At 37.7% G+C, this 22810-nt stretch overlaps 1 protein-coding gene across 3 annotated transcripts in view; it reads right to left on the bottom strand.

Moving 5' to 3' along the window:
- FRMD6 (FERM domain containing 6) overlaps positions 1–22810 on the bottom strand; it is a 75878-nt gene that overhangs the window by 28822 nt on the left and 24246 nt on the right. For all 3 annotated transcript variants that reach the window (XR_003001774.1, XM_024734724.1, XM_024734725.1), the window contains exons 2-3: positions 6227–6471; positions 531–621 (exon numbers count right to left, since the gene is read on the bottom strand). Coding sequence is in view for 2 of the 3 variants with exons in the window: in XM_024734724.1 (XP_024590492.1) it covers positions 531–621; positions 6227–6325 (190 nt within the window). In the remaining variant the exon portion in view is untranslated. The remainder of the gene's footprint in view (positions 1–530; positions 622–6226; positions 6472–22810) is intronic.

Genomic DNA, 22810 nt, shown 5'->3' with positions numbered 1-22810 from the left:
TCTGACTGGAAAAAAGAGAAGGGGCAAGGAAGGAAAAACAGAAAATAAGAGTAAATTAATAGATCACTTTGTTATACTATATATTCAACAGCAAGAGAAGCTGAATAGAGGAAAGTCAGTTTTATTATGTCTAAATGTCTTTTAATGTTAAAAATTATAAAACAAATTAAATTACAAAAACATCCAATTTCCTACTAGCGCCAGCTGCTCCCTGAGTGCAAAGAAACAAAAATCAATCTTAGTTCATTAAAACATAAAAGAGCAAACACATAAAACCCAGACTCCTAAAGAGGAACAAATTTTTAAGTTCAAACCATAATAAATTCATGACCTAAAATTCTAAACTTGTAAGAAATACAGAACAGTACTCATGTTAAAATATGAGTACTAGATTAAAACTCATGATCAGTTTATGGGTATTTTGACAATCATAATTACATAACAATATGCTCAATTTAAGTTACAGCTATAAAATGTCATTTCCTCAGGGACAGTTGGCTAACTCCATCAGAGATGGGATTGAGACTTACTTTGTATAACACTGAGTCCAAAGAGGTGACAGTCCTTTAGCCTGAGTAGGTCACACACCTGCACCAGCAACTGGTGACACAGAATTTTAACCTATAGGAAAAAAGACAAACACACGTTTAAGATAACAATTCAGCCAAGTCCAGACAGTGAGCCACAATCAGGCAATGTAATGCATCCTAAATACATGCCTTGAAGGGACAAGCTGACACTAGCAAAACGACAGTTGGTTTACGGAAATCACCTTAATCTGCAGCTGTGTTTCAATAATAATGATCACAATTCAAATTTCTACAACCTGCTAATAAAGTACCACTGCAATCTTGTACAAGACTCATAAATCTTAGGATACATGGACAAGGCCTTACTCTATAGCCGTGGTGCATGATAAATATGTATTTCAGAAGGAACCCCAAATAGCCTAATCAGATTATCAAAATTATTAATTTGGCAAGTATCTTTACAAAGAAAGTTTTCCTCTTGATGGTCTAAACAAAATGCTCACATACTGCACAATGAGTGAATACCTAGCTTTTATTTACTTTAATAATTGACACATCTTGTAAGTACCTAAACCAGGTTCTTTTTCTGAGTCCTAGTATAATTCAAACATAATAAAACCATATTAATTAGGAACTCTGGGGTTAAGTTATTCTGAAAAGTCACATGTTGAACGATAACAGTCTTTAAAAGATACAGTTCTAATGACTTTTCAAATGTTTAATGAAGTGTTTTGGGAGACAATAATTCTAATGGGTCTGCCTTGTTGAATTCAGAACCACTAAAGCTTATTAGTATTGGGACTGACACTAAGAGACCACGTGGGTCAATTTCTTCATCTGATAGAAGTAGAAAAGAAAAGCCAGACAGCTTGCAGTCATGTAGCTAGTAGTGGCAGAGGCAGCAACTCACACCTTTGCTCATTTTGTATTACAATATTTTTGTATATGTATATTAATAAAATATGTGCAACATGACAGTTTATCAGTCTAGGAACATATATTATGTGGCATTTCCCCTCATATTTGTAATATTAACTTGCAACTTCTTTAACAATGATGACAGTTACAGTTTTAATGATTACAAATTCTAAATTAGTTAACTCTGAATTAATGACTTCTTATCATACCTTAATATGTAACTCAGACTCAGAAAATAAAACCATGTTGAGATCTCTTGACAATTGAAAGCCAAACAATTCAAAATGGTGACAATGTCGACTGGAGTAAGAAAAATAGGTTTACAGCTCTTTTCCACATTCACTGTTAAATGGCAAATAATCTGAAGCACCTTATCCACTAGAAAGTGCAAAAAGTATTTATGTAAGGCTAGAGAGTACCACTTAGGCTGCTTTAGAAGTTACAGGAACTCAGTGAAGCTGGGATAGTGTCTTATTTTATATTCAGGATATACAGCAGGCACTCAGTAAATGTCTGATGAAGAAAAGCCAGGGATCTGATTTTCCTGTGGGCCCCTCACCTTCCTTCTGTTCCATGACTACAGACTACTCTCTGACCCACTGAGCAGATCACTTAGTAATGTGCCATGTAAGAATTTAGGGAAAATGTATCAATACGCATCCACCAACACCACTGGGGGAATACATTTGCCAATAGGAAATCAGTATCATCTTCGTTCACTAAAAAGACTTTGGATTTGAGTTCTATATTACTGTGATTCCACTTTACAAATAAGCTTAAATAAAGAAAATGATAAAGTAATGGAAGAAGTGTCTAATGTTAAATAAAATTGAATTAGATACTACAAATTTGAGACTTCAGATGTCATATAGTCTAGGACTTCTTTAATCTTTAGATTTGAAATGTCGTGGGACTTCCCTTGTGGCGCAGTGGTTAAGAATCTGCCTGCCAATGCAGAGGACATGGGTTTGAGCCCTGGTCTGGGAAGATCCCACATGCTGCAGAGCAACTAAGCCCGTGTGCCACAACTACTGAGCCCACGTGCCACAACTACTGAAGCCCGCGTGCCTAGAGCCTGTGCTCCACAACAAGAGAAGCCACCGCAATGAGAAGCCCGCACACCACAATGAAGAGTAGCCCCCGCTCGAACTAGAAAAAGCCCGCACACAGCAACGAAGACCCAACACAGCCAAAAATAAATAAATAAATTTTAAAAATATAATAAAAAAAAAAAAATGTCAAAGCACTCTGGGTAAAACGTGATAAAACGTTAAAAGAAAAATTCCAAACCACACGGTGTATGCAAAATGAACTATGTTGTAACTTTGTGTAACTGCTGTTCAAATAATGCTGTGCATTTCCCCCACCACACCCTATATAATTATTATTGTTCCGCTAGTTTAAATCAAGTATTTGGAGCCTAACCGATAAAGCTCTTTAACAACTATTAAGGAAATAACAATGTTCTTGTTTAAAAACTGTAATTAAGTAAGGTTGTGGCTCTGAAGTCTTACCTGCTGTGAAAACAAGCTTGAGTTTTTTGCATTTGCATATTATGAGTCTTTAAGGCTACATTTTAGCTGATTGTGAAATTTTTCAAGTTCTTTAATCTTCAGCAGCAATGGGAACTTTAAAAAGTGCCATAGAATATGAGGTATTAAGAATAAGAATGAAAGCATTATCTAAAAATATACTCTATATGGAACTTTCTAATAAAAACAGCACTTGATTCTCAATGTCAATGGTTTGATATTGAGCAAGAATGTTTAAAATATGCTCCAGAAAAAGAACTGTTCACTCTCTTCTCAGTGAAGAGGTGTAACCTCTTACCCATAATTTATATCACTCAAAAATTTTGTGGCTCCTACATTTACCATCATTTGATTTCCAAAAATTTCCAAGTTCCCATATTTATTACCTGATGATTAAAATCATTTAAAACAGTCCCTATTAGTTCAACTCATGGAGAATTAAAAATGACCAAAACACTAAATTTACCCCACATGCAGAAAGGCAACATTCTATCAACTACATTTGTCAGGGAACAAACTTTCTTTGTTTAAAAAAAATGTTGAGAAATGATTTAAAAAATGAGACCATTAATGAAATAGTTTTGTTACAGTTAATTTGTTCTACCACAACTCTACAAATATCAGCTGCTATTTTCCAAAGACAAAAATAACACTTTGTAGAACACGACAGGCCTTTGGCAGCCCTGAGTTGGCTTTCTAGCGAGGAGGGAACTCCATACTACTTAACCCAGTTCCTCCTCCCCGTCCTTTGGTCCAACAGCTTGCTTGCTAATGAGGAGTCGGGACATGGCAGGGCCATCTATGGACCCTGGAATAAGAACAGGTCTACGTGGGAGTCAGACTCCACAGCTGAGTTTCATTAACAGTGAGAACACAGCTCAAAGAAATGAAAACAAGTGCTCCTCTATTAAGTGCTCATTCACTGAGCAATTCCCAGGTACCAGGCACTGTAATAAGCATTTATTCATGTTATATGTCTTTATATCCTCACAATGTCCCTGTGAGGAGAGTAAGATTATCTCCACTTTATAGAAGAGGAAACCGAAGCCAAAAAACTAACTTGCCCAAGGTTGCAGAGTAAATTGTGAAGTACAGATTTCCACCTACATCCCCCATCCTACCCTAGACTTACTAAATCAGCATCTCCAAGGAGTGGAGTCCAATAGTTTGGGTATTTAACAAGCTCTCCAGGTAATTCTGATGGACATCAAGTTGTAAAATCATTGATCTACAGGAACGAATGGACTGGCTATCTGCCAGTCTGTTCTCTGTAATTATCTTCCTCAGCTAAGATTTTAGTGCAAATTAATTTCTTAGAAAATTATAGTCAGCTCCTAGTATTCCTCATGAAGTCAGATTAGTCTTCCTTCTAACTTACCTGAGATCAGTAAGGTTTTGCCCCATATCCTGTATATGTGCATACACACACATGAACACATGTATACACATTCCACCAGATGAAAAGACAGAAGAAGTGGAATGGAGAGAAGTTTCTTAAGTGCTTATGCTTATATTTATGTATATTTAAAAAATTTAATTGATCTTTTTATATAACTGTATAAAAGAACTCAAATAGCATATTCATGTATACATGTAAATTACATTTTGATATATTCTGACAGTGCCCATACTGACAAAGAATGATAATGTTGCCAAAAATAACAGCCTATCACTTCACGAAACCAAAACAACTTCAGGTACCCTGAGTAGAAATGTAGCTAATCAATAGAAATTCTGCCTAACAGATTGATAAAGTTCATTCAACAGGCAGGTTTGATGCTCAGACAATTCCTGTGAGCAAAAACAAGGTTACATTAGTAAATCTGTGAAGAAACTGTGGTGACTGACAGAATAAAACCAAAATAATTATGGTAATAAGCAGAACCTTTTCCTATTTAAACTTTTAATGGAGCTATTTAAATGTCATATAGCTTCATTATAACATTTAGAAATATTCTTTTATACAGCAATTGGGTTAAAAATATAGTTGCATATAGCAAAGAAAACTAATTCAAGGCATGCACTGAGGCAATTTTTCCCTTAATTCCATCAGAATACAATCAGTGAAAGAATATGGAAGTTGATAATAGGGAGAGGGGTTGAAAAATGCTAGGCATGATTGTGGTTACAGAAAACTGTTTGGCAGTCTCTACCAAAGCTAAACATATGTGTACTTCATGATTCACAATCCACTGTCGGGTATAAACTCAGAAATGTATACATATGTGCATATACATAAAATGTTCCAAATAGTTTCATTTGTAACAGCCCCAAACTTAAAATAACCCAATATCCATCAATAATAGTTGGAAAAGAAACTGGACATATTCATACAATGAAATATTATACAATAATGAAAACGGAATTACTGTCACATGTGATAGAATGGATGACTTTCACAGGCCAAATGTTGAGTACATAAAATATACCCAGATATAAAAGTGAGCATATCACATAATTTTAGCTGCATGAAGTTCAGAAACAAGAAAATTATTCCATGGTGATAGAGGTGGGAATAGTCATTACCCTTGGGTGTAGATTACTGACTAGGAGGGATCACAAAAGATCTTTCTGGGGTACTAGAAATCTACTATATCTCAAGCTGGATGATGGTTACATGGATGTATACACTTGTAAAAATTCACTGAGCTGCTCACTGAAGATTCCTATACTTCGCTGTAAGTAAATTATAAGCCAACTTTAAAAGTAAAAAATACAAAAAAGTATCATATTTCTCGATGTCCAGGTTAACTGAAAGAGTTAACTCTGACTCATGAACCATAAGCAACAGTTCAGTACTCAAATACACAGCCTATTCTTGAAATTGGCTAGACTTAGGCTACAGGTTACTATTAAAACAATGATCAAGCGCCTGTTAAAAAGCTAGCAATTATGTATTGCCATTTCACGTGTGTAGGTGACAACTCAAAAGTATTTAAAAAGCAAACTCAGATATCCATAAAAATTATATTTCAATAAAGGTTTAAAAATAGCAAAGTGTTCATGTTTCTATAATATAATAACCAAAATTCTCTTATTTTACCAGACAAGAGAATGCTGAAAGCAGCTAAACTTAAGCCATAATTCAAAGTTTATACCTGTGTAGACCACTTTAATACCCCAATTCTCCCACATTATTAATGGTCTCATTCTGTAATGATTTCATCCTTAGCCAAGTCATAATTTGAATGTGGTCACTGGTGGGAACATCATCATTTAGACATTTCTAAAGTGGGATCTACTCACATTTATGATGATGTTCAGAGATTCATCGTTGGGAAGGAAAATACACACACTCCGACGGTCTTGCATGACTCTGTTGTTATGGAAGTTCAATTTGTTCATTGTGTTGTGGGCTCTCTAGGGATCAGGGCTGGGCTCCGAGTCCTCGGCAATTCCTCTGGTTCCGAGCACTCCAAAGCCAAACTCTGCTCCTCATCACACGCCCTACAGAAGAAGCATCATGACGTTCGACTACGTGGGTTTCATAGCTGTAAAAAAAGCCCAAAAGGAGGCTGTGAATAAAGGCGGTAAGGTTGGTGAGGAGAGAGAGGAGGAGAGAGATGAGGAGAGGAGCAGCAGCACGACTGGTCTCGTTGGCACAGGTACAGCACGTCTCACAGTGAGGGCTCCCTCGCTTAATCAATGAGAATGCACAGAAACGTACTCTGTGCTTTGCCCGCTATCAAGTGTTTTAAAACTTTCAGGGACTTCCCTGGGGGTCCAGTGGTAAAGAATCTGCCTTCCAACGCAGGGGACGCAGGTTCGATTCCTGGTCAGGGAACTAACGTCCCACATGCCGCAGGGCAACTAAGCTTGCGTGCCACAACTATTGAGCTCACACACCTCAACGAGAGAGCCCGTGTACTGCAAACTACAGAGCCCACGCGCCCTGGAGTCGGCGTGCCTCAACTACAGAGCCCACGCACCCTGGAGCCGGCACACCAGAGCTAGAGAGAGAAAACCTGCAGGACACAACTAGAGAGAAGGCTGAGCGCCATAATGAAAGACCCCAACTGTCTCAGTGAAGATCCCGTGCGCTGCAACTAAGACCCAACGCAACCAAAAAAAAAAAATAAGGAAAATAAATAAAATATTAAAAAACAAACTTTCATTCAGTCATGAATTAAACATAAACCCTCTACATTTAAGGCAGTACTGTGTACTACAGGGCTCACAGAAGTAGAAGCCTGCCTTTGAGAAGTTTCCAGTCTCACATGGGAGAAAATGAAGGGTTCTGGAATAAACAAACAAAATGACAAAATTGCAACAACAACAAAATTATCAATCTCTTTCTTTTTTTCTTCCATTACAATCAAACTCAAATAAATGTCCTGGCTCTTACATTATATTCCTTCTTCAACCACTGAGGTCTGGCTTCCACTTCCTTCTCTTCACCAGCATGGCTTTGCTACAGGAAGCCAGTGATCTCTAGACCATCAAGATAATCCACAGGATTCATTTTGATTGATCTCTCTATGTACAACACTTACTGAGGTTGTTAAGCCCTCTTTACAACTTTTTCTTCCTGAGTTTTTATGGTGCTGCTCTCTCTTCTGATTCTCTAACCTGACAATGCAAACTTAATTTTTCTATATGTTATTTCACCAACCAGTTAATACATAGAAATAACATGACTGTATAAACTATATTTGTATGCCATGGATTTTGGATACCTCTCATATGTAATCAGTTTATTAAACCATGTCATGTTATTTTTTAACTTCTCTCAGATTTTCAGTGTATAGAATTCTGTTTGCAAGTAATGAAGACTTTATCTCCAATTTTCAATAATCACACTTTTATTTCTGTTTCATGTCTCACTGCATTGGCAAGACCTTGAAGAATAATTTTAAAACAATGGTGGATATTTTCTATATTTAATGAATGTGTCTAGTGTTTCATGTATTATTGCTAATATAACACTATTCAACCAAGGTATGTTAAGACTATTTGTCTGTCAAACCATTAGTAATTATTTATATTGTTCCTTTCCAGCTACATTTGTAGGATATGTAGGAATTTCCAGGCAGAAAGTATAACCATACAGTTTTAATAGAAGAGCTATTATCACTGCTGACATAAATCAAAGCATACATGAGTCTTATTTGCTTAAGGTTCAATTTCCATCTGTTATCAGCAGGAAGACGGGACAGAATATATTCTTAGATGGCACCATGAGTAAATATAAACTAGTATTTCTTTTTAAAGCATGAATGAAATACCATCCACAAGGGAGCTACTCAAACTAAGTAAAAACATATACAGTAAGTATTTCCTTATTAGGAAGGTGACCAAAAGCCCCTTAGGAGTATTCTGCTTCTCTTAAAGCATAATAGCAATTGTTTCACATTAGGTTGTAGCCAGTACATCACCCTACAGGGTCACCAGAGGTCAGTGCTATAGTTCTCTCCAGTATGGGATGGTTAGCCCACGTGTTCTATGACCACAAACTAACTGCACTCCAAATCCAATCGTCAATCTGCAGAACGCACACTTTTAGTTTAATAGTTCCAACACACCAATTGGAGGACCAGTGTCAGCTGCATCAGAATCACCTAGGTGTGTGTAATAAATACAGAATCCTGAGCACAGTGACATTGCTACTGACTCATAATCTCCAGGCTCAGGGCCCAGGAATCTTAATCTTTTAAAAAAGCTCCCCAAGTATTTCTGATATGCAGTCACATATGGAAACAACACTTTAGCTAAAAGAAAGAAGTTGCTGAGCAGAGGGTTGGATATAACACCTTCATAGAAGATACTGGGAAAATATCTTGAGGTACAGAATTAGGGATAAGCAACTATGTGAAATATAGCACACATCATCACTATAACTAAAAAAAAAAAGTCCTCAACATTTTCAAAGGTATGAATTCCTAAATCAGGTCAAATTTGTGTACTCAGAATGTTCTCCTAAAAAATGTAACTAGGTGAGGAAACAGGATATCCTGTATAACCTCTCTTAGCAATTCAGAAAGCATTGAAGGCTCTGAGAAGTCCTACGGGCAACTTCTTAAATTTAACTTAATAATTCTCAAACTTACTTGGGCACAGAATATTTCCCCGCAAGAAAAATCTATTAAGGTCCTGTAGAATAATATTCTCAGGCATACCACCTGAGAAATACAGTTCTGAAACAATTTCATTGTCAAATATTATATTTCATGGCAAAATTTTTCCCTATGAATTGATATATTCCAACATTTAGGCCTCCTCTCTGACATTAAAATCTTTTCAAGAAATTATAAGCTATGATTAAATGTAACTTGTTTAAATTCAAACCCTTAAATGATATTAATCTCAGTATAATTATTCAAATTTATACTTCAAATTGAGTTACTCATATAATTTTCCATTTCTAATTAAACTAATTAAAGGGGGATAATTCTACTGACCTAATTTCTAGAATTTAAAAAATAAACTAGAGAAAAATACCTTCTGAGTTTTGGGATGTTTCCAGAGCCTCATTAAAATAATTTTAAAATTTCATGGATATGATTTTTATTTACTAGTTTGTTTATGGTTCAGATAGTGCAGTATTAAAAAAAAAAGACTAGAAGAGGATTATTGAAGAAAATTTTATAAAAGCAGAGTCTTTAAGAAGCGGTGCTGCTTCATTGCTCCTTTTTCTGTTTTGAGGATAGCAAACTAGAAAAGCCCTGAAAGAGAGATAGTATTAAGATTTTACTTTACCCAGGCCTGCATTAAAGCTGATTAAAAGGTTCCACTGAAATAGCAAAATACCCATATCTCTAATGTGCTTCGGTATAAGATTTAATCTTAAGTTGGAGAGTCCTGGGGGAAAGAATTCGACTAAATTTAAACTAATTTTAATCATAGAATTTAGCCTCTGAGCCACTGGCTACTTATTCTGTATCCTAAGCTAAATCCCAACTCAGTCCCAGGAGGGCACGTTTCCTACTCCAGGGCAGCCCTTGTCTGTTCAACCATCTTGGGATAGATTATCTATGAAGAACAAACCATGTTATAGTACCATATTTCCCAGACAACAACAAAACAGCTTAGATACTGATCAAACCCCATCCTGCCATCTTTACAAACACTCAACTTACAAATAAAATGTTAAGCTATAAGATTTCCCCACTTGAATTTTAAACCCACATTATTGTAAATTCCTTACTTTCTGATAAGCCCCATTGGTTACAAAGTTACTTCATTTCTTTTAAGAATCAGGAAGCTACCACCTAGTATGGACATTCAATATTGATTTTCATTTTTTAGAAATTATTGGATGTAGGCTTTAAAACTGGGTCACCCTGGAATAAAAGTATGGGCTTTAGTTCATTATAATGTATCACTGCTGGCTCATTACAAATGTTCCACACTCATGTAAGAGGTTAACAACAGGGAAAGTGGGTACCTGTGGGCTACAGAGGAACTCTGTGCTATCTTTGTAATTCCTGTATATCTAAACGTATTCTAAAGTTTAAAAGTTTATTAAAAAAAACCCTAGGTCACCAGAAACTTCCTACCCATACAATATGTATAGTCTCACTTTGAATGGAGGCAAAGGAGGATTCTCAATTCTGAGATTGTTGCCCTAAAAAAAGTGAACAGGTGGTTAATTTGATAAGAAAATTACTATAATGCAAGCAAGGCTAATAGGCATATTTCCACAGTCAATAAGGAATCTCTATTACCTAACAAAACTAAGGCAAACATTATCTTGAAAAAACTGGATTGCAGACAGCCCTATCTTTTAATTTAATCACTACACATTAATGAAACTCAAGTTATACACACAGCACTGTAGTATTTACTTGGTGAAAAGCAGAACACAAAAGCAATAGAAGATGTGCCCCTATACCCATGAATTCACCATCCAGTTAGGGATATAACAGGGCCAAGGTGCTTAAGATGATGACGTTGTCCCTGCTTGCCAAGAGCACACAGACTCCAATGGGCGTTTCTTATGAAAAGACATAACAGATGACAGCATTAGGTATATGAATACTGTAGCTAAGATCATTTTGGAAAAAAAGGACATGGTCTTTTAATGAATGGTATCCTAAAAGTGATACCAAAATGCCTTTGGTAAAATTAGTTGGCTTCTTGTTGTTCACTTATTCATTCAGCATATATGCATTAAACACCTACTATGTGTCACGTGTTGTTGTGAGTGCTGAGTACACAGCAATGAACAAAACAAATGTTCCACTCTAATGGAGACAGACAATATAACGTAGATGGTGACATGTACTATGAAGAAAAATAAACCCAGAGTAGGTGAGAGAGTTGATGAAGATAATGTGGTAGTGTGGACTGCTATGTCACACACGGTAACCAGGGGAAGCATCTCTGACAAGTTGATGTTTTAGCAGATACCAGAACTAAGAGAGGGATGTAATTTATTCCCTCCCTCCCTTCCTCCTTTCCTTCCTTATTTCCTTTCATTCATCCATCCATCCCAGGAAAGAGTTTTCCAAGTAGAGGGACAGTAAATGCCAAAGCTCACTTACTCTTCAGAAAAGGTAAAATAATAGCACTAATGATAGCTAACATTTACTTACTATGTGCCAAGTGCTGATGGTTAGTCCTTATGGTATATCAAACAAAACTGAAAACTCTTTGCCATGCTTCCCATGGAGAGGCGGGATCTGTTTCTCCTTCTCTTGAACCTGAGCTGACCCTGGACTAGTTCATACTCCATCAAAGTTCTGCCTCATGGATGACTCAGTAACTTGTAGTTGTTATTCTTCTTGTCTATCTCCTCTATTCAGATCGTCTTAGAGCAGGGTCACTAGCTATGTGTGTATGTGTGTGTGAGAGTGTGTGTGTGTATTTTTAATCTCCAATGGCAGGCATATAGTACATGCTCATTAAAAGTGGGTTACATGGCTTACTACACACATGTCCTTGGACAAGGAAGATTATACAGCAGGGTTTCTTAACCTTGGCACTACTGACATTATGGGGCCAAATACTCATTGTAGTGAGGGGCTGTCCTGTGCATTACAGGATGTTCAGCAGCATCTCTAGTCTCTACTCACTAAATGTAGGGAGAATCCCCCCACCCCCCAGTTGTGACAACACAAAATATCACCAGACATTGCCAAATGTCAACTTGCGGGCAAAATCACCCATTGTTGAGAACCAATTGTTGAGGACAAGTTTCCTTATTGAGTCACTATGGGCTACTTTTACCATCCAGATATTTTTTAAGTAGTAGTATAATTCTTACCAAATAAACATTTTCCAACTAAAGGTCAGCAACTAAGTTCCAAACTCAGAAATCTGGATTGAACCTTGAAGTCAAATTTTTCAACATCTTGAATGTCTAATGGCCTCTACCTTCAGAACCACTTTGAAGTTTAGCCTTCTTGAAACTTCAATTTATTATTTTCTTTTTCTTTTTCTTTCTTTTGCCATACGCGGGCCTCTCACTGTTGCGGCCTCTCCCGTTGCAGAGCATAGGCTCCGGACGAGCAGGCTCAGCGGCCATGGCTCATGGGCCCAGCCGCTCCGCAGCACGTGGGATCCTCCCGGACCAGGGCACGAACGCGTGTCCCCTGCATCGGTAGGCGGACTCTCAACCACTGCGCCACTAGGGAAGCCCGAAACTTCAATTTTTAATGGAGTATATTGCCAAGCTTCTCATGTAAGTAGACTTTCATTATTACCAGGTACTTGTTGCTGGTGAGTCCTATTATTATTATTATTTTTTTTTGGTACACGGGCCTCTCACTGTTGTGGCCTCTCCCGTTGCGGAGCACAGGCTCTGGACGCGCAGGCTCAGTGGCCATGGCTCACGGACCCAGCCGCTCCGCGGCATGTGGGATCTTTCCGGACCGGGGCATGAACCCGTGTCCCCTGCATCGGCAGGCAGACTCTCAACCACTGCGCCACCAGGGAAGCCCGAGTCCTATATTTTGAGCCCAGTATCTAGAAATATAAAAACTGACCTCGAAACAAATGATACCTGATTTTCAATTTGTCTGTATGCTCTCTGTATTACGAGAATACTTTCTTTCTTAAGTACGAGTCATTTGCTTACAAGGGTCATTTTGGATCCACAGAATTATTTTCCTCATATAATTTTATGAGTAAGTAGGGCTCCCCTGGTGGCACAGTGGTTAAAAATCCGCCTGCCAATACAGGGGACACGGGTTCGATCCCTGGCCAAGGAAAATCCCACATGCCGCGGAGCAACTAAGCCTGTGCATCACAACTACTGAGCTTGCACTCTAGAGCCCGTGAGACAAAACTACTGAGCCTGCGTGCCACAACTACTGAATCCTGCATGCCTAGAGCCCGTGCTCCATAACAAGAGAAGCCACCACAATGATAATCCTGCACACCGCAACAAAGAGTGGCCCCCCACTCGCCGCAACTAGAGAAAGCCCGCACGCAGCAACTAAGACCCAACACGGCCAAAAATAAAAAATAAATACATTTTTTTTTTAAAAAAGAGTAAATAAATTGTACATTTTATGGACTCTTTTGCAGTTACTGTTTTATCTGAAAAAGAAAGTAGCTGACATCTATCAGCTATCTGGAGCCAAACCCTCTGGAAAGAACATCAGACTCTTTTGTTGCTGTCTCTTTCCCACCTCTAACCATTGTTCTAGTAGATAAAGGAGGGACTGAAAAGCTGAAGATCACCTCCCATACGGTTGAACATCAGACGTTTAGAGACAACATGGACAGAATACTGATTAAGAAGACAGACTTAACCTCCCCAATCAGACAAACCTGAATCCTACCTAGATTCTACAATAAGAGCTGTATGAACTCGGGCAAGGAACCTAATCTGTGAGCCTGACTCTTCATCTGTAAAATACGTACTACTGGCCTACTAGGATTATTGGTCAGATTAAATGAGACAATGGACATAAAGTACTAGATATCAGGTTGTTGGGGGGATGCTCATTAAAATAACCGTCATGAGTTGCCAGCTCATGAGAAGACACATCTACAACTGATTGACAAAAATACATATCACCTAGAGATCTAGAGCTTAGAGCCAGAGGCAGCATCAGGGCTAAACTTTGGGATGTCTATTTAGGGTGGGGAAGTTAAGTCTACTGTTGGTTGTAAATGGGACAGCTGTATTATATAAGGTGGTAATTCCTCTGAAATTTTATGTATTGAAAAAGAGAAAGTATGTATGAGTGTATAGGTTCAAATGTGTGTGCTTGTTGACTAAAGGATGGAATGTAAAAAAACATCTGTTTTCATCTGCTTGGTACCATCTCTCCACTGGGGAGTGTCCCTCTCCCATCCCAGATATTTCCAGTGGAGCTATCAATCACAGTGTATACTCTACTCTGGAATGGTAGGGATGTGACTCAAGGCTGGCCAAACTGGGTATGTCATCTTCAGTCACGGTGCTTGGTCTAAAGGAAGAACATATAACTCAAGGCCAGAATTCCTCCATAAAAAAGTATACAAATGGAGAGGGCTGCTCCTCTCTTTGGATTGCTATTTGTGAGAATGATATGAGCCTGGAGCTGCTGGCAATCATCTTTACATGGTAAGAACTTTCCTGAAGAAGGAAGACATCACAGATGAAAGAGAAGCTCAGAAAGCATCCTCGTTACATCATTTGAGCTGCTACAACCAGCTGTGTCTGAAGCCAGAAACTACCCCTAGGAATTTCCATAAGTGAGTGAATAAATTATTCGTTCTCTTCAGCTAATTCTGCCACTTGCAACTGAATGAGTCTTTTTGAATACAGCCCATCCAAACAAGCTGATATACTGCTTGATACATTCATTCATTAATTCACTGAATGCCTACTATCACTGGCTACCCACGTCAATATTTACTTGAAAAAAACATTGCCCTAAGTTTTAAAGTTTTTCTCGATTCTAAAACAAAGGAGAATATTCTCTTTGGTGAATATTCACCATTAGCAGAGAAGACCTGAGAGGCAGGAAAAAAATCTGAGTCAATGAAAAGTTTAGGTGGTTGAGTTGCTGGTCAGATACCATCATTCTCTAAGATCATTACATACAGCAAGTGATTTATGGGTATAATGCATAAATTCATTCAAGGCAAACAAAGTATACAGGGCAATTAATTCATAACAGTAATTTTCAGCAACAAGAGAATATCTTATCTGGAATACTAATTTGTGGGTGAATAATCCTCTCTTATTAAAGACCACTGTGTTTTTACGGAATTGTGCTGAATATGCTTTTATTATGTTTTCCACTTATAATAAATTACAGTAGCTGCAAAAAAATGCTTTTTCTGCAAACAAAATAGCTAGAAAGCATCGTTGATACATAATTTCGGAATTGGTCAGTTTACAGTATAGTTGTAGCAATTGTGCAAAAGTTGGTAAGGGGAAAATCATCAAGTTAATTACCAAATGCAATCTAGTATAGACTATAGCCTGACTGTAACATTACACTATACACACTATGTAAGTGGCTGTGTATGTCACTTGAAATGCGGTTATTATAATATATAGTTATTGTATGAAAAGTTTGCAGGTATGTAAATATATGTATTTATTTTAAATATGTAAGTATACGTATATATTTTTACATAAATAGCATATGTATGTAAATATGTACATATAATACAAGTGATAACTACACGTGAAATGTAGCTATTGAGTCAATGGAAAGTTTAAGTCAGGAAAAAGGCAATATAATGTGCTGCTTAAGCTTGGACTCTGTAGCCTGACTGCTCCGATTTGGATGCCATCTATGACACCTGCCACTTGGATGCCCTTGGGCAAGTCTCTTCACTTCCTTGTGTCCATTTTTTTCACCTCTGAAATGGAATTGTTGGGAAGATTATTAATTGGGTTACTCATTTACTACTAGGTAATGTTACTGACTTCCTATCATGGAAAGCAAGTGGAGGAATTGCTTTTTGGTAATATGTGTTGGTTCTAATCTATTTATTCTGTCATTAATCGTATCTTGAGTTTTGCAAGACACAGTATTTTTCTCCTGTTAGTAGCTAATAAATTATTTCATTTTTGTATTTAACCAATGAGATTTGCTGCACCTTGAGGCTGGGAATGGAAAAGAACCTTCCAATTAAAGTGGACTTGAACTGGTGCCAAGTAATGCTTATCATACTCTAATGAATAAAATTATATGGCTAGTCCTTGGCTATAGACAAGGGAGAATATAAGAAAGGTAGGCAAGGAAGCTTTGTATTGCAATAAGGAGAAAAATGAGTGAAATGGATGTACTCATGAGCTGTAGTTAGCATTGTAAATCACTGTGACCAACATGACTCTAGTAGGAAGCATAAAAATGTTCATACCTTTCGACCCAGTAAGCCAACCTTGGGAAATGTATAAGAAGGAAATAATTCAAACAGAGCACCACACTTTTGATCAAAGGTACTTAAGGAACCATTATCCATCAGAGTAAAAACTGGAAAAAAAAATCTAAATAGTCTAACAACAGCAATGGATTAGTAAACTATTTTATTTCAAAAATAACATCAATAATAAAAAACACCGGGCTTCCCTGGTGGCGCAGTGGTTGAGAGTCCATCTGCCGATGCAGGGGACACGGGTTCGTGCCCCGGTCCGGGAAGATCCCCCATGCTGCGGAGTGGCTGGGCCTGTGAGCCACGGCCGCTGAGCCTGCGTGTCCGGAGCCTGTGCTCCACAACGGGAGAGGCCACAACAGTGAGAGGCCCGCGTACCGCAAAAAAAAACCCCACCATTTACTGAGTACATTCCCCCCAAATCACAAATACCCACTACAGCCAAAAATTACCCTGTTTCACTGTATGTTTTTAGAACAGAACTTGCAGGAATAAAGAAAGCCTCTAAATCTAAGAGGTAGGGAGAAAAAAAAGAAAGAAAAAGATTGCAAGTATTCTGTTAGTCCATGAACAATCAATCATAAGCCAACTGGCATTTGAGTCCTATAACACTGTTAAAGTTTACTACTTTTTGTCTCTCATATCATTTCTAAATTCTGGCCCTTAGAGACCTTATAATCTCTCTGAAGAGCTGAAATTAACAGTAGAAAGCAATACAATTGTATTTTAAGTTAAATGCTAAACTGCACGGTCACATAATGGTTGCGGGATTTGAGAAAAGACTGAGACCTGAGCAGAGTGCAGCATTCAGGCCAATTTCATGGAGGGAAAGGAATGACTTGTATGCGGTTGGGAGAAGAAGGAAGAACTGCAAGGGTGGAAAGCGACACAGTTAAGGCCCCGGGAGGGGAGGCAGGAGAGAGGCCTGCCCACCCCCCTGCCCCAGCAAAGGCCAGATGGATGACATCAGGACTTAGAGCTCCCCTGCATCTTAAGGCACTTTCTTCAGTACCCTGAGAGGCTTCTGGCTCATCAGGACATCATACAGTGGGTCATTTTTCTCAAAGTTGTGTTCTAAGTTAATGCAACCAATCACCTCCTCTAGCTCTGGCAATGGTTTTGCACACTGTGGTATTCTGACTCCCAGACCTTTGAATTTTCCCTTTCTTTGACATTATTTTCTATGACCATACTCACTTTATTCACTCAATTATAGAGGCAAAGCAAAGGGTAATGATAACAGTGATACCTGGGGAAATAAAACAACCACTTGAGATTAAAAACATATTTCTGCAAAGCACCATTCTGGTATACTCTCCCTAAACAGAACAGTTATAAGCATAATTCTTTTAATCAACAATTACAGTGGCTTCCCTCCTGGAGTTCATAAAAGAAGTAATGGGAATCTTCAGAGTTATTTTAAATATTTCAAAAAGTCTAATAAAATTGGCATATGTACCCATGGTGACATCTCAAGGGAAGTTAAAAGAGCATTCACTTAAGTAACTTTAATATCATTTTAAGTGCTTCTTTTCATAGCACAATTAGTTTTACCTGCCAGATTAAAAAAGTGAAAACAAATGACTTAAATTTATCTTGATAGACAATTTTTCCAAATCTAAAGCCAAGGAAGGTGGGAGAGAAGGATAACAAGTGATCCTCAATGGTTGAAAGGTTGGGATAGATTTAGTTGCTATATATACATTTAAAAAATAACCTTAGTAAGGAAAAAAAAACCCTTCCTTCTGTCTAGTCTATCATCCTAGTGGCTTTCTCCCCTGCCATACCTCCTCACTGTGTTCTCACTTGGATTTCTAAATGTTCTGTCTTGTCTCATTCTTTAAATCTACCACCCCCGCAATGCTGCCAGGGTGACCTCATTAAACTGTACATCCGATCTTGCATATCACACCCCAGCTCACATTCTTCAGGGCCACAGCACCTCCACAGGATCGCATCTGAACTGTGAGGCACAGCAAACTTTCACCATCAGGTCCCCTCCTTCCTCAGTGTGGCCATTCTCCAACTCACGTTTTATATTACTGAAATTCTTTTCCTTATGGTTCCCTGAACAAGTTTTGCTCTCATATTTCCATGCTTTTGACCAGGGTGTTTCCTCTGCCTATAATATCCTCCCTTGCCTATTATTCCACCCACCTCCAAAAGAACAAAAGCAAAGAATCTTCATTCTCTCTGGAAAACTCAAGACACTGGTCTGTGAAGCACGTCTCCACATCAGTAGGCAGCTGAGGAAAAAAGCTGCACTTTTATCACCTTTGTACTTGTTAGCAAGTCTGTCTCCCCAGATAACACTGGAACCTCCTCAAGGATAGGCTCTGCCAGCATCTCTGTGTTTCTAATGCCTGGAGTAGTACTGGGTCTGTAACAGGCACCCAGTAAGGTATGTTGACTAAATTATTTAGAAAGTCACCAGAAATGTGAATGAATTCCCTAGCAATTAAGATTAAAATTAGCTTCTTTAAGAAGCACTGCCCTCACCCCAGCAATGGGAGTCAGTATTGGTCACAGCTTCCTGAATATCTTCTGTATGTTAATTATAGGTGAAAGAGGGCACCTTTTTTCTTGTCTTTAAATTTAGTGGACAAACATAATGTCAATACTGTCAACAAAGTACAGTTTTTAGGAAAGTCTCCATGTGTATCAGGTTAAGCCAACTTTCTCCATGTGTATCAGGTTAAGCAAACATATATAAAGAAACATTGGTTGGGATGCACTAAGTTGCAAGTACCCAAGATATCCAAATTGAACTTGGACTCTGAAGCCACATTGCCTGGGTTGGACTCTTTGACTATTTACTAGCTGTGTGACCTTGGACAAGTCCCTTCACCTTGCTACATCTAAGCTTCCATATCTTTAGAATGGAAATAATAACTGTATCTACTTTAATGGGAGTTATAAGGCATATGGTAGACACTATGTAAGTGTTAACTACTGATAGTTAAACTAGTTAAATGATATAAGGGGAATTTATAAAAATTAAAGTAACTGGAAGCCTAGAAGTAGGATGGGTAAGCTTGTGGCTGGTTTGATGTAGTAGTTTAACATGTCATCCAGGACCTAGTTTCCTCCTGGCACCTTGGAATCGCTCCACTTCAGGGCTGGCATCTCTCAGAGTAGCCAGATCAACCAGAATGTAGAGGCAAACAAGAGTATTGATACTCTGACTGGATGTCTTAGGCTACAAGCCCCCTATCACTGGGCCGGGGCATGGAATAGTTAGATTAGCTGAAGCCTCCCAGGGCCCACCTCCAGAGCTAGAGATGGGATCAACTTCCCCTGAAGTACATGGACATCAAAACAAAAACATGGGAAGTTGGGAGATGAAGGCAGATGCTAGATAAGCAACCAACAAGAAGAACAAAGGCAATCGTAAAAATTCATAAATTTTAAACCACCGAAACTTCATTTTTTCATAGCCATCTGTATTCAAAAGTCATATCGGTTTAGCAACTAGGGCAAAAATTCCTTTCAACCAAGATGAATTTCTAGCATGACATCGCCAACAAAAAGTGCTGTTCTCAGGGAAAATCCTCCAACTTAGAAGCATCTGCTTCTAATTTCCACAATGAAATCTCTGATTCCTTCATTCATGGTAGATGCATTCAATTCCCTCTGACACAGAACTGCAGCTTTCTAGATAATAATTTTGCTGTGAAATTCTCATTATCTGGTGGTAGTATATGGAGCTCTTTAAAGATTGAATTAAGCATTTGAGAAGCTGCTAGCTTTCTTATAACACTGAAAAAGGATTTTACATGTCATGAAATGGTTCTTAATAACAAGAATGAAATAAACATACAAGCTGGAAATGCAAAAGCCCACTGGCAGTAGAATAGGTAAATAAAGTACGGTACATTAACACAATTCAGCACTGAACATTAATGAACTACAGCTACACATTAACAAGTATGAATCTCAAAAACAGTGTTGAACAAAAAAAGCCAAGTTGCAGAAGACTATATATGCTATGATTCTTTTCTAAGAATAGCAAGTTCAAAAACGGGCAACCAAACAATGATTCATTTAGGGATACATAGATATGCGGTGAGACTATAAAGAAAGGCAAATGAACAATTAACCTCAAAATTGTAATAGTGGTACTGAGTGGTGGGGGAGGCTGAGGTAGGGAATGTCTTCAGGAAAGGGTCAGGGACTTCAAAGGTGCTACAAAACAGTCTTTTTCTTAAGCTTCGTGGTAAATACAATGGTGTTCTTTTATAACTATTACTGTTTAAAATGCACATAGACATTATAAACTCTCTTCTATGTGTGTATTTCGCAATTTAGAAAAGTTAAAGTCGGAGGTACTGATGTTAAAATGCTGTGAATAATCACACACCACTGATTAAACTTTAAAAAGATACGTAACAACCAGTTATACAAGGGTTAAGTCAAAACCCACGTAGTCACTAACCAACAATGCATCTTGAAAGGAATTCAGGATGAAAAAACAGGATGAGGCATTCCGTGCTTTAGATAAACAAGCTCCTAGATAGTTAGATGCAAATCGCAGGAAGAATTTCAAAGATCCCAGCTTCTTGCATCTTCCCATACATAGAAAAGCACTAGACTCATTAACTTGTGATATCTGTTCTTTGTGATTGTAGTAATCTTTTACCAAGATGTATGCTTGACTATCTGTATTTCCTAGCCCCCAAATTCATATACATACTGGCTCCTCGCCTACCTCTTCAGAGCAGTTAACTCAGAGCTACTGAGTGGCTATTTCCTGGGTTATATATAGTCCCCAGTGAGAATAAAACTTAACTGAATAAAACTTAAACTCACAACTCTCATGTAGTGTGTTTTCCTTTAAGTCGACAGTGGATTATGCATGGGTTTCTATCTACTACTAAGCGAAAAAGTAATGCAATAAAGTACAATCAAATGAAAACCTTACCACTGAATCAGATATTCAAGATGGTTCAGTCCAAATCCTTAATAGGTTAAGAAACTGACACTTAGAATGACTGGGCCAAGATGATACCAGGTAGTTTTAGGCAGCTGGTGTGTTTTCCTTCCAGAATTTTTCTTCTGTAAGTTCTATTCAAAAACTCCCATGGGTAGAAAACAATTTAAACTAGTCTCTTTTCAAAGTTCATATATTTAAATAGAAAGTTAAGAAACATGTTAAAATGATTCACTAAAGTAAACATACCCAAATGCTAGTAAAACCTGCCTTTTATCCTAATAGTTGTAGAATTATATGTAAAAAAAAAGTTTATGAAGCCAGAAAAAGACTTTGAAATGCTAAGAATCCAATTTTTACACTTATACATAAAAATTATGGGCTGAAATTGTTTTAACCGGACACACCCAAATGAGCATTACCTGGACACACCCTCACACACGTACACATACTGTGCATGTGTCAAACGTGCAGAATGGTGTGAAGTGAGACTCACAGGGCCAGGCGCCCTCTACAGTAAAAGATCAAAAGCACAATCTACAGACTTTCAAGTAAAAGATTCCTCTGGACATTCTAACACGGCTTTATAGTGCTACAAAATCTTATTTAACATTCCTTTAGGGGTTTTGCTGTGAATATGTAAGTTAGAAACAAAACTATCACATAAATATAAAAGGCATCTGAAAATATCAATTTAAAAAGAGAAAAACGATTATTTTAATCATTAAAAACCCTCCTTAGAACTCTGATTTACAGTTGAAAAATCCTTAAGGGAAATGATGCATGTTTGTTTTATATATGGCTTCTTTTTTTTAAACTGAAGTACTATAGTTGATTTACCATTTTGTGATAGTTGCAGGTGTATGACAAAGCGATTCAGTTATTTTTATATATATATTCTTTTCCAGTATAGGTTATTATAAGATATTGAATATACTTCCCATTGCTATATAGTAAATCCTTGTTGTTTATCTATTTTATCCTTGTTGTTTATCTATTTTATATATAATAGTGTGTATCTATTAATCCCAAACTCCTAATTTATCCCTCCCCTTTCCCCTTCGGTAACCATGGTTTCGTTTCCTATGTCTGTGAATCTGTTTCTGCTTTGTAAATAAGTTATTTGTACCGTATTTTTTAGATTCCACATATAATTGATATTATATGATATTTTTCTTTCTGTCTGACTTACTTCACTTAGTATGATAATCTCTAGGTCCATCCATGTTGCTGCAAAAGGCATTATCTCATTCTTTTTTATGGCTGAGTAATATTCCATTGTGTGTGTGTGTATACTACATCTTCTTTATCCATTCATCTGTCAATGGATTCTTATAGGTTGCTTCCATGGCTTGGCTATTGTAAATAGTGCTGCTATGAACATTGGGGTGCATGTATCTTTTTGAATTAGTTTTTGTCTTTTTTAGATATATGTATGACTTCTTTATTATAGCTTTACAAAATATTTACCATTGCTATTGTCATGCAGGGATACATCTCCAACACATTAAAAGACACTCATTCCTAACAAAGCTTTCAGTTACCATTAACCAGAGACTAACAATCTAAACTTTAAAAACATCTCGCCACCCACTTCCACCCCCCCCCCCCCCCCCCACTCCCGTGGTCTCTCA

The sequence above is a fragment of the Neophocaena asiaeorientalis genome, unplaced genomic scaffold (assembly GCF_003031525.2).
Source record: "Neophocaena asiaeorientalis asiaeorientalis breed wild unplaced genomic scaffold, Neophocaena_asiaeorientalis_V1.1 scaffold547, whole genome shotgun sequence".
Lineage (NCBI taxonomy): Eukaryota > Metazoa > Chordata > Mammalia > Artiodactyla > Phocoenidae > Neophocaena > Neophocaena asiaeorientalis.
This window is presented reverse-complemented; position numbering and strand designations above follow the sequence as displayed.